The following is a 13,376-nucleotide window of genomic DNA, read 5'->3' on the forward strand; positions in this document are numbered from 1 at the left end:
TGCAGAGTTCAATCCCTGTGGGCTGAAACACCAGGAACACTGTTGTCAACAGGTTCTCTCTTTTAAACGAATGAATTGTATTCTGCAATGCATGCAAGCTGTACAGTCCAAGAGGACACGGACGCCCACCTTGTTGTTGTCCTTGTCTGGTCTGTTGGCCAGATTGGAGTTGGCTGGCAGAGCACTGATGGGGGCGATGGGTACAGCCAGCATGGCGATGGGCCTCAGGGGCGTCTCCCCCTCCAGGGAGGCAGCGCTGACGTTGGGGGGCGTCAAGGAGGTGGCAGCGCAGCTCAGGGGCACAGCCGAGCGGGCGGTGGAGGAAGAGACAGCATAGGCCGGTTGGGCAGAGAGATGCTGGGGTGGCACAGGGAGGTGGGGGAGCACGGAGACTGAGGGGATGTAGTTGATGGGGCTCTGGGACTGGATGGGGGTCACCGCTGCCGTGGGCCGCTCCTGGCTGTGGGCTGCAGCTAGAAGAAATGAGAGAGGATGGGAGGGGGACAGAAAAAAATAAAATTGGGAAAATCTGTATCATTCCTAAACTACAAAGAAACTTTGTCTTTTATTTGAACTTATTTGAAATGATATCTTATTTACGGGAAAGAAAATGAATAGGCATTTGAAAACACAGCTACTGGCACATAATTCAAGAAGAAATCAGTGTCATGTTTATTGAGGAAAGTTTCGGTTATAAGTGACACTGGATCACTTCCAAACATCCATCACCCGAATGCGATCTGCACTGATGTGATGTGTTTGGGGAAGTAATTGGTACAGTTTGTCAGAAACATCTTACTGTGAACATTCAGGAGCCTTCACTGATGGCAGAATATGACAACTGTGTCACTTGGCACTTCAAGACTGTGTTGCCATATTTAAGATCAACAGGCTTCTTAGTCTCAATGGTCAAAAACCTGCTTCATTTTGTATAAAACAGCCATTCCATTGTACGTTTGTGTAACTACACAACTACCTCTGTAAACTGTTGCTCACAATATGTTTTCCAAAGATGAGAAAAAACAAGACATTCAACCTGTGCATGAATACAAACTCAATAGAAAGTGTGGAGTAGCTTTTCAAGAACAAGATATTTTAGGATATGGCCTAGTGTCCTCATGCCTGAACACTTTTGCATGCATAAACTCATGTGTCTTGAATAGGAGCCAACTGTCAAGTCAATCATTGCTTATACTTGAAGAAGGAATTGTAATATAAAGCAGTCACACAAGAGTTAATTTAGATCCTTGAATGCAGACTCATGCTGTCAGCATAAAGCAAGACTTCAACCCTGCTGGCATACTTTCCATCTTAAAATGAATGTTACCAAGACTACCCGTTGAACCTGACAGCATGTATCCATTATCATTACAAAAACAACTAACGCCACAGGGGACATAACAGGGGACATAATACCATGGAAAACCGAGCAGATGTGTCAGAAACACAACTGTGGGCAATCAAATCAAGCTCAAGACCGTCATTCTGAGGAGAGAGCACACCTCCAAGACAGGAAAACATCTGAAAAGGTTGTTCTACCTTGATCTTAATAATCTGTGAACCAAGGAAATGTCAAGCAACAATCCCGGTAAAGATTCCATGGGCTCTTGCTTTGCGAGATGAGAGGAGAAGGCAGTACTTCCATTACCTGTCCTGACTGCATTGCGGGCCTGATTGACAGTCATCTGGCCGGTCATGTGCATGAGCATTTTGGCCTGCTGGTTGCTGGTCTGGATGTGGGCAGCAGACACCACGGCTGTGGGCACGGGGCTGGGGGTCAGGGGCTTGCCGTTGTCAGGCCCGGCAACTGCCCCCGGGGGCTTCTGCTGGGAGGAAGGGCTGACGATGGTCACCCCCCGGCCAGCCTGAGTCGCCACAGCGATGGACACCTTAGGCTGAGTGCTGCTGGAACCCGTCCTATGGGCAATAATCAACATTATTAGGAGCAGCAGTAACATCTAATGAAGACGGGCATAGTGAAGAGTAAGTCAATGGATATCAATGAAGAATTAATTACCATGGCTGTGGCAGAAATGAAAAATAAATAAACACATTAATGTAATTTAAGAAATTTGTATCCAAACTATTAACTGATTTTCTCTTTTGCATATGACATTCTTTTGAATGTCTAAACAACACACAGATAGGTTAACCTTAGGGTTTACCAGAAAATTGTCCTGAAGGCTGGGTCTGGATAATACTAATTTAACAAATTTCATATTTGTATACATGAAAGCAATGCAAAATTGGGGTAAAACTGCAATAGTAGATTGTAATCAAAAGTGTTAATGCAATCCATTTATTCTGAAGTATCATAGATGATCTTAATTTAATACAGCATTAGGGAAACTCATGTGGGCTTTAAAAGATCCCCCCCTTGGGGATAAATCCCTTAACACTGCTGCCGGCAATTTAGAATTTGAAGCCGAAGCAGTTTAGACAAGATGTAAATGGTGTAACGAGCAAATCTGTTTAATTGAAACTGCGTGAACATTTTATCTTTTAAATTAGAAAGCGTCTGTCAATGGTGCAATCCCAACAGAGTGGGCTGTCGTGAAATATTTAAGGCAGCTGCATTACTTCTGCTCCAACGTACTTCCAAATGGCTGAAGAAGCAAGTAACCTAACATGCTGCCAAGCCTTGCCTGGCCCTTTTATACACCCGCTGAGACGAGTGCAGTGGTGACAGCAGTATGGGAATACCTCGACACGGGAGCCATGTAGTTCCCAGGGAAAACGCCGATCTTGCCCGTGTGCATCGACGTCCCCTTGAACCAGCCGTCCTGGCAGCGCTCCAAGACCAGGAACATCTCTCCCTTCCTCAGCTCCAGCTCGTCGTCTTTCCGGGGGCTATATGGGAACATAGCCACATACCTGTAGACAGACCGCAAAATGACTCCCATAACCATGTACACATACATGTGTCCAGAAGATGCATCATTAACTGCAAAGCAAAACTTAAAAATGTATCGTCATTTCTGCTATATGTTTTACCTGGTAGCTACAACAAAGACACTTACTGACATTTGCTGTCACAAACCCAGAGATATGATGTTGCTTAAGCAGACTTTCCCTACGTGGGCAGCTGCTTGTGTGTCCATCAGGCTACTGCGTACTTTTATTTCAAAATGGGAGGTCCCAAGACGATTTACACTAGCAATCCAGTAACTACTTTCCATTGACTGTCAAGATTATCGATCATTTCTCGGACAGGATCCCAGCTCTCGTCTTTAATCAAGTGCTCCAGACAGAGCTTAAAAGGTCACCGGACCCCTCACTGGGCTGTCAAGAATCTTTCACCTGGGAGGCAAATTCACTGACATATTGTTAATTAGAATGACCGTGTATAACTTTACTTGGTCTATAATACTTTCCTTAATACCATACTGCATGTGTTTAAGCCATTCAGGAAACCGTACGCATTACTGGAGGATATTACCTCACACTCACAAAAGATGATAAAACACTTATGACAGAAATGATGCAACACTTTCCATTTGAAAATGGCTCTGCATTTTCTTAACCCCGACCAACAAGAAAGTGTAAAGCACATCTCACTCCAAATTTGCATTTCATTATCATACTTAGACCTGACCTTGAATCATTAAATAGGGTTTCAAAATTTTTAATTTCAAACAATCCAGTCTGAAAATTACTTCATAACAATTTTGTTTTCTGCTTCTATTGCACTGTACTGCTGTTTCAGTATTTATATTTTTGAAGCACAAATACATAGTGCGCCGGACATCTTATTTGTACAGTAAAAAGCACAAGCCCACCAATGGCTCACTGATGACATTGTTCAGGCTTTGTTTCACTAAGCCCCGAGTTGCTAAGGCCCTCAGCTGGGCAAGCCGATCTACTTGCCTCAACATACATGAAGTCAGCCAATTAATATGTGATTGAAATGATTGAGTTGCCTTGCCTATGCCTTATGTTGCGCTTGTCGGCTCTGTTAATGCATATTTATAATGCCACAGGATACTTGTCATGAGGTTTGCCAAAAATGCTTTGTAACAAAAGAACCCTTGCTCAAAGGAGTGCGACTGCTTAAGGGTAAAGATGTCAGAACAATGACATGACATTCTCCCTGAACATCCTGAAAGCCTTAAAATAGCTGCCAATTAATTTAAAGGCTGTCAAAACTGTTCCGAGGACAGTGGGAGGGTTTTAATGCAAACCAAAAAAAAGCATTTCAGTTAGTGGATAGTGCAGAAAGCGACAAAAAGACAATCAGGATGTACAGAAATCGACTTTTCAGAATATTCTGTATTAAAAATGCACCATATAACTCAGATCAGACCATATCTGAAGTCGGCAATTACAGAAGTCGATCTCAACATATTCTGAGCAATGACAACTCGTTAATTTAAATTCCATTTCACAAGTTTAGATTAAATATGTATGTAAATGACATGCACCCTCGTGTAATTAGGCTGCAAATGAGATGGATTCATATCTTGCTAAGAACCGAATAGTGGAATTAAAATATCTGCAGGCTAGAACTGAAACGCTGGTGGAATTCAGCAGAAATATTTCAGTCATGTTATTTGTATAGGAATAAGAGGGGGTGGGGGGGGACTGGAAAGTGTAAATGTATTCACGGTATGGTACCAACCACCAGAGCTCATGTAGCACAGATGCCAAATGTCAGTCACAGGGGTGAGAGGCGAATGCTCGAACGTGATCGCAAATACTTCTTCTATCACAACTCAATAACGCGCTGCAATGACTGCAGTGTTTTCACTGTGCATAGGATTTTGAAGGAGCCATCTGTTCGAATACATTTGGCAAAAACAAGGACAAAGGAAGACATTCAAAAAAGAAGTGCAGATCGTAACCCTGCGTGAATCGTCCCATGGAGGTCAGCGCACAACGCTACTTAAAATTATACAAGATAAATTATCCAGCCCCAGTAGGAGACCTGTAAATAGATAAATGAAATGCAGATTCAGCGATCCACAAGGCGACGATCATAAAATCACTGAAAAGTTAAAGGGACAGTGTTGATTCCTGGATTAGGCATCATCTCACCACATTGTTTTTATAGAGTGGACTTGTACTATATTTTCCTAGCATTAAAGAAACACCACTGTGGGCTCTTTGACCATCACATTTGTGGGGTTGGCCTTGACTGGTACTCACACTGTCGGCCGCTGTTGGGAGCGGCAATAGGCGCTCTGCTCAGCTGGTCCAGGGGACGGTCTCTGTCCTGCCACCAGGGCAGAGGCAGCCGAGGACGAGGCTCCAACTGCAGGGGCTTGGGGAGGAGGAGGCGGGGGAGGGGGGAGGCCATCCTAGGACACAAACACATTGATTAAAAACTCTGCTTTTTATGCATTTGGTCCATTTTTTCAAGAGCATCCACTTCATTTGAATTTCTAAGAAAGAGGAACACACATCAAATATAGAATTAAATCATTCTGGATTTATTTAAGGAAACTAATTCTAGAAGCATTATGGTTGCGAGTAGTCTTGTCTTTTATATGCATCGTCTCCACCCTCTCAGACCAGGCACTTTGCCACCACAAATATATCTAAACATGAGCAAACGAATGGATTAGAGGCTTATTTGAGTCCTGTTTCTACCACAGTGCAACAGAGCCTATGGCACTCAGCACGCTGTAGATTGGATTTAGGGAAAACTTATTGGTAAAGATTAATGCAGTTCAGGTTAGTGGACAGAACTGGTGAAGATTTTTCTATCAATTGAAAGCCTGGGCTCAAGTATCAAAATGAATCAAGGTTTCAGTTTAATCAGATCAGATGTGAACACAAACAGCCTTAACTGTAAATAATAAATAGCCATCAAATAAATCAGATGAAACACTAGAACAACAAAGACATGGCTGCTATAATGTCTGTAAGACGGTGCTAAAAATCAGTTGCTGCACTTAAGTATTTTGAGCTCAGTGACTAAAACATTGTGCGTGGAATAATTCATCAGATCTCCTGCCCATGACAACTCCCTTTCTGAAACGTTGCTTTGATGTATTGCCCAACAAGAACAGAAACAAGGACAGGTCTCAGTCAAGAGGCTATTGTGGCCACTTTTACTTATTATTTCTTTAAAGAGTAAAATGGCTTTGATGTTTTATGGTTTATCAGGGTCACTAATCTTCTGCAGTGCTGTTTTACCGGTGACAACTTAACAAAAGCCTATAATTCTGTCTGAGCAGCAATTCCTAATAGGGTCTCTGTCCCTCTGCCTACTACATCAGTAGTACAGAACTGAATGGTGCATTTGTGGTCTTTGATCAGTGAAACTGAGAACATGTCCGATTTTAACTTATTATCTGGACTGAAAATCTATATGGACACACCTCTGGGAAAGTCAAAGCAGAGAGTGCAACTGAACTACAATTAAATCAACCATTAATAGAAACTGCACAATATAAGAATGCATTGTAACTATTGAAGAAAAAAATTGAGAATATATATCAAAGCATTTATGTTATACTTGAATCATTTGGTTCTGTGACTGTGATGCATACCAAACACATACAAACTGCTTATGGCTACTGTGTGAATGATTTACAGTGCTACTCAGAGTTGTGCATTCTTAACGGGCTTTAAGAAAAAACGCAGTCTGAAAGTGGCTATAATGACTGTGTTGATAAAAAAAAAAAAAACCAAGGCTCAATTAATTACACTCAATGATTTGGGTGGGTTAGTGTAATTTGCAGTCTTTGTCCATCTGAATGGAAGGGGGAGAAAAAGGACATCACTAGTGTTAGTGAGTCTACAGTACATTCAGTCTGCACTCTGTCACTGGAAATATTGAGAGCAATGAACACTACACTAAGATTAAGAATGTGACTTTCCCTTTGATCTTACCATTAGAAGTAGCTCAAGTAACAGCTTTTATATATTTGAAAATCACAGCTACCTACAGCCACAAACTCACAAAGTCGTTTAATCAAAGTGGAAGACAAAACAAAATAAACGTTTGTATACTTTGGCATTTCATTTAATTAAACTCAATTGTACTATGCGTGTGTGTCTGTCTTGCCTTTAGCTTTACTTCTGAACTTGGCTTTTGAGCTGGAACAATATGCAGTGATGTGTGTTGCCTAGATACACATGAATGTTTTGAACATAGCATTCAAAATGCATTTGGCTGGCTTTTAGGATTACTACAGAAAACCCTTTAAAAACATTATGCAATTACAAAACCACTCACACTTCTGCAGTTTGTCTCTTTTCAGTTTCTAATGACAAACAAATTGGCAACCCTTCCAACATACAAATCACAGAAACACCATCAATTATTTAAATGTTATTTCAGAATGTGCACAAACAATTAAGAAACTCATTAAGAAAATCTATCACGAGCTAAGACGACAACAACTGCCACAGGCACCAAAGCAACTAATTAACATAAAGCATCCAGTGAAAATGCAGAAATTGACTGTCCGTGATCGTAATGCACTCTCTGTTCATGGTGGTGGCTGACTTAATTAACTTGCTTCAGGGGCTAAGGAAAGGTTTCACGTCAAAACAACAACTCCTACACCTCAACACTGAGCCACTGTTTTATAAATTCATTAAAAGCAAATACATAGTTTTATTTAAAAAAACAAGTATTTTAACTGGTATCTGCAACATATTGATAGTCCATTTTATTTCTAGCTACTTATTCGTGTTTACACTTATTCAGGGGCAAAAGCTGTCCGTGACAGACTCAGATGCCACCACACAGCTTGGCTTCCAGGCACTTACATAAAAACAAAGATTGGTTATAGGAAATAAGCACATTCTGAACTGAGAATGGGAGCCAAGATTCTGAAATGGTTTACTATTACTATAGTATTGGTTACTATTAATGAAAGTCCACACAGGTTCTGGAGTTTAAGAAACAGCTGAACTGGGTTGCACGCATAGATTTGAATTGATGTATTGTTTACCACACCTAAAATTAAAATGCATCTGGGTAGGTTCATTAATTAATTCGCTTTTCAAAACAACTTTAAAAAAAATGTATAAGAGATATACACACACACATATATATATATATATCTCTCACAGAAGTCCCAAAGGACCAGAGAGCAGTGTTAGCTACTATAAACCAAAAAAATCTACTATCATTATAATCCCTGGAGGCTTATCATATGAAAATGACTCCATTGCAGACTGACTGTGGAGGCATTCCACTAATGGAAGCAACTGTTAATCCATCACAAAAAATATCTACTGAACTGTAGATCTATGGAGGCCCCAAAGATGTGTTCAGATGTCCAATGGCAGAGATAAGAGAACATATATTTGTACAACTGTCAGAAATCGTAACTGTAAAATGCTTGTTCACAGGTTGTCAAGGGCCATCTACATGCACTTCTACCAAGCTGATATTAATTGTGTTAGTCATAAGTGAAGGGTTAAATGCAATGTTTTAAGGAGTGTGTAAATACCTGCAAGCTAGAAAAGACAGGAAATATGACTGCACTTAATACAAGGGAGAGGAAGAGGTAGGGTATGGATGGAAGAATAAACATGAATGGCTTTGCAATTAAAAAAATCATACAAAAGCATATTTAAAGTTTCTATTAAAATCTTCGTTGCAACTATTGCGATTTTATCAATTAGCAGATTAGAATGTAAAATATACCTTTCCTGAAGTTGGAAAAAATGGAGAAATCAGCATCTCTACATGTATGGATCCATTTCATTCATATTTTTATTTGGAATTTGGGAGAAATGTTGTTAGTAGTTTATAGAATAAAACAAAAATGTTAATTTTACCCAAACATATACCTATATATAGTAAAACCAGAGAAACTGATCATTTTGTAGTGGTCTCTTAATTTGTTCCAGTGCTGTATATATAAAGAATACAAGAAAGGGAAGCTATAGCTCAAACAAAGCGGAAACATCTTGAGGAGGCCTTCATCCAGCAGTGGATTGATATAGGCTGATGGCGATATTTTACATACACACACACCGAACAGCCATAACATTATGACCACTGACAGGTGAAGTGAATAACACTGATAATCTCATTATCATGGCACCTGTCAGTGGGTGGGACATATTAGGCAGCAAGTGAACATTTTGTCCTCAAAGTTGATGCGTTAGAAGCAGGAAAAATGGGCAAGCGTAAGGATCTGAGCGACTTTGACAAGGGCCAAATTGTGATGGCTAGACGACTGGGTCAGAGCATCTCCAAAACTGCAGCTCTTGTGGGGTGTTCCCGGTCTGCAGTGGTCAGTACCTATCAAAAGTGGTCCAAGGAAGGAAAAGCGGTGAACCGGCGACAGGGTCATGGGCGGGGGGAGCGAAGGCTGGCCCGTGTGGTCCGATCCAACAGACGAGCTACTGTAGCTCAAATTGCTGAAAAAGTGAATGCTGGTTCTGATAGAAAGGTGTCAGAACACACAGTGCATCGCAGTTTGTTGCGTATGGGGCTGCGTAGCCACAGACCAATCAGGGTGCCCATGCTGACCCCTGTCCACTGCCGAAAGTGCCTACAATGGGCACGTGAGCATCAGAACTGGACCACGGAGCAATGGATGAAGGTGGCCTGGTCTGATGAATTACGAGTTCAAGGTGTTGACTTGGCCTCCAAATTCCCCAGATCTCAATCCAATCGAGCATCTGTGGGATGTGCTGGACAAACAAGTCCGATCCATGGAGGCCCCAACTTACAGGACTTAAAGGATCTGCTGCTAACGTCTTGGTGCCAGATACCACAGCACACCTTCAGAGGTCTAGTGGAGTCCATGCCACGACATGTCAGGGCTGTTTTGGGACCTACACAATATTAGGCAGGTGGTCATAATGTTATGGCTGATCGGTGTATATATATATATATATATATATATATATTTATATATATGTATGTCGAATGCAGAATAATATGTGAATTACAGGTATTCTACAATTATTTTTTTTTTAAGCTATTTTGTTTGGACAAAATTATCAATTTGCTTTTACACTGTATGAGAGCATGAAAACCCAAGAAAACACGAGACAATTTGGCTTGTTATGCTCATCCAGTTGTTCAAATTTTAATATGAACATGAACATATGTTGTCAATTAGGGGAAGAAAAAAGATCTACCGTTTGTTTCCTTTTGGAAATTAGTTACCATTCAAAAGGCAGTTTAAAACTCTCCTCTTTGTGCAATGATTTCTCTCTGCTAAGCAGTGAGAAATATTGCTTCACTTTTCTCCTTCACACTCATATGCACTGTTACTGTTTATATTCGTATAACAGACAGACAGCTGTGGATTAATTGAGAATTAACTTTAGCTGGTACCTTAAAGAACAGAGATATTTTAGTTTATATGTTTAACTATGTAGTTGTTCTCAGATCTTAAAAAAACACCATCTACTGAGAAAATCAGATGTTTTGGCAGATTTCTTATGAAAGCTTTAGGCTGTGTGTTGAATGGGGCTGTTGATCTTACCACGGGGACGATCGGGTAGCTGGTCTCTGAAGGGAAAGTGAAAGTTGTTGCCGTGGTGACGGGGCTACTTGGAGGGGGAGTCACTATCAAACCAGTTGTGCTAATATGGACCTGCAAAACCAAGTGGACAAATTACAGTCTCAGGAGCATCTCCATCATAACACAAAAACAGAATAACACACATTAGGCCTGAATTATGACCAATAGATGCCAAACTACCAAACACAAACACTTATCATTATTCTTGAAAAGACGGAACAATTTTTACAGCAACCTATAAACCCCTACCTAAACACCACAAAAAAAAGATGGCCTGGAAATGTCATTTGTAGAATGACAAATTCTCTGTTTAACAATAATTCCAGTTGGCACAGCACATTCAATTCTTATGACTGCTGACTTACCTAAACTCATTCTGAACACACTAAACTGAGCAAGGAGAATATAAATCAAGGTATTATATCACACCAACACCAAGAATCTCAAATTATGAGGGGGGGGGGGATTAACAAACTTCATTAAAATTAAAAACTGTGGAAGTATTGTACTATATATGAAACCCAGCTTAATTGTAAATCCTAGTAAGAGCAAACGTAGCTGATTATAAGGTTATCTGCAAAGAGGAAGAGACAGTAGTAGCAATGACTTGGCTTAGACAATTAAAACTAAATTCCTTCACAGCCATTCACCCTTGTGTAAATGGGAAGACTAATTACTATATTTTCTGGCGTAAATGTGTTTAATACTCTAACATCTTCACACAGCAGATCCCAATCTTTTACCGAAAACAAAAATAAGAAATTGTCATGTAAAATGCCATCCTCTCTTAGTGTCTTGCAATCACAGCACAGCTTTGCATTATGAAGTGGGGTTGTCGGAAATCTCAAGGGTGAAGCCTGGTGTGTGTGATCTAATCAAAATGCTGGCACTCAACTTGTGTTCAGTAGTTGCGCAATCACTAGGGTGAAGATGTACTTTGAGGCACCATGAACAGAAATAAGGGAGTTTTCTTATTTCAATTTTAATGTTACTGTTACTGTGATGGACAAAGCTTGTGGCCCTCAACGCTCTTGTGTGCATGTGGCCCTCAACGCTCCTGTGCGCTAACCTGTGAGGGAGCACTGCAAGACAGGCCCCCCGTCAGCTCCCCGATGCGCGCGGCGGCCGTGGGGTTGCTGGAGCTGATGAGCACTGGGCCGCTGATCTCCATGGAGTGGCGGTTCTGGCAGGCCTGGGAGGACTTGTTGGACATGGTGAGGGAAGTGAAGGAGTGCCGCTTCTTGGTGTTCTTCTTGGCATCGGCGGGCTTCTGGACGCCATTGCTCTGAGCGCCTGCCGAGGTGCCCTCCCCCGAATCCCCCCCGGAGTCAGAGGGCTTGTCCAGCTCGATCAGCTGTTTGGCGGCAGAGTTGAACTGGGGGAATGAGGAGAATGCAGGGAGTTTTATTGCATTTGACAAATCCTAACAAGTGCCAAGTACAAACCCACTGCTTGATGGTGGTATTATGCTTGGCAATAGGCTTTGTGCTTGGCTTCATAAAAAAATGAAAGTTTGTTGTTTTGTTTTTTCCTGTGAGGTAATGTTTACGAACACCCTAGCGCAGATATTCAGAATACCGATAAAGCTAAATAATGCTAATTACTGCATCAACATGCACATCAGTAAGTCTATGTAAAAGAGTCTATTTTAATTTAAAATTGGTGCAGTTGTATATTTTCAGGTAGGGGGACAGGGGGGTTATGTAAAGGCAGTTAAAAGTTAAAGTGAAAGCATGGACTGTTCTGTTCCCTGTCCTGCTGGTTGGATGTACGTGTCACATCCCTTTAATGCATTTTTTGCAATAAGTCACATGACATGGCTTCCTGTGCTGTCCACAGGGGGGACTCAATGAGTTATACACCAGGACAACAGGGTGCTACTGTCTGTGGATGTTGTAATGCTATAAAGTTAAACTGTCACATTAGTGGCTTGCACTGGATTCTATTTCTGCAAGTTTAAGAGGCCTCTGGAGGCTACACAGTATACTGTAAGGGTACAATATCTAGAACCATACAGACAAAAGGATCATTGTTGAATCATAAACACTACACATTTTATACCACGTTGACTCACATTTATAGTGGCTGTAGGAAGAATTCACCACCCTTTTTTCCACATTTTGTTGTGTTACAAGCTGAAATTTGTTTGCATTTCAATGGGATTTTGCCCTTTGATTTACAGAACCTATTGTACAGATTTATTATTGAGAAACATGTAATGAAACATTAAAAAAAATTGAATATCTTTGTATGAGAAGGACATTCACTCCAGTGTCACCTAGGCTGTGTGCTTGGAGTCATTTTCCTTCTGAAACTAAAACCTCTGTTCCAGTCTTAGGTCTTTTGCAGACTGAAGCAGGGTTTCCTCAAGGATTTGCCTGTATTTAACTTCATCCTCTTTGCCTTCTACCCTGATGAGCTTCCCAGTCCCTGCTGATGCAAAATACCCCCATAGCATGATGCTGCCACCACTGTGGTTCACAGTAGGGATGGTGTTACCTGGGTGATGTGCTTTGTTTGCACCCAACACAATGCTTTGCATTTAGGCCAGATAGTTCAATTTTTGTTTCAGTGGACCACAGAATCTTTTGCCACATCTTTTTACACACTCCAAGTAGGATTTTACATGGTCTTTTTCAGAAATTGCTTCCTTCTTGCCATTCTTCCATACAGGTCATATTTGTGGAGTACCTGAGCTATTGTTGAGAGAAACTGTCTGCATGTCATCTCAGCCATGGAACACTGCAGGCACTTTAAAGTAGTCATTGGTCTCTTGGTGGCTTCTAACTTGGCTGCTCAGTTTGGGAGTTTGCCAGTTCTAAGCAAATTGACTGGTTACATTTTCATTGGTTTGTTTTTTTCACCCCAATTTTTTTCCCCACATTGAAAGTATGGAGTAGGTTATGAAAATCAAAGTGAAAAGATTAA

At 41.1% G+C, this 13,376-nt stretch overlaps 1 protein-coding gene across 6 annotated transcripts in view; it reads right to left on the reverse strand.

The window, feature by feature from the left end:
* Nucleotides 1-13,376, reverse strand: part of sh3rf1 (SH3 domain containing ring finger 1) — a 68,943-nt gene that overhangs the window by 3,547 nt on the left and 52,020 nt on the right. For 5 of the 6 annotated variants that reach the window (XM_066719979.1, XM_066719974.1, XM_066719978.1 and 2 more), the window contains 6 exons: nucleotides 11,518-11,823; nucleotides 10,410-10,520; nucleotides 5,146-5,297; nucleotides 2,704-2,874; nucleotides 1,649-1,917; nucleotides 130-473 (listed from right to left, as the gene is read on the reverse strand). In XM_066719979.1, coding sequence (XP_066576076.1) covers nucleotides 130-473; nucleotides 1,649-1,917; nucleotides 2,704-2,874; nucleotides 5,146-5,297; nucleotides 10,410-10,520; nucleotides 11,518-11,823 — 1,353 coding nt within the window. The remainder of the gene's footprint in view (nucleotides 1-129; nucleotides 474-1,648; nucleotides 1,918-2,703; nucleotides 2,875-5,145; nucleotides 5,298-10,409; nucleotides 10,521-11,517; nucleotides 11,824-13,376) is intronic. The other variant, XM_066719980.1, reaches the window with a different exon arrangement.

Source organism: Amia ocellicauda, chromosome 13 (genome assembly GCF_036373705.1).
Source record: "Amia ocellicauda isolate fAmiCal2 chromosome 13, fAmiCal2.hap1, whole genome shotgun sequence".
Lineage (NCBI taxonomy): Eukaryota > Metazoa > Chordata > Actinopteri > Amiiformes > Amiidae > Amia > Amia ocellicauda.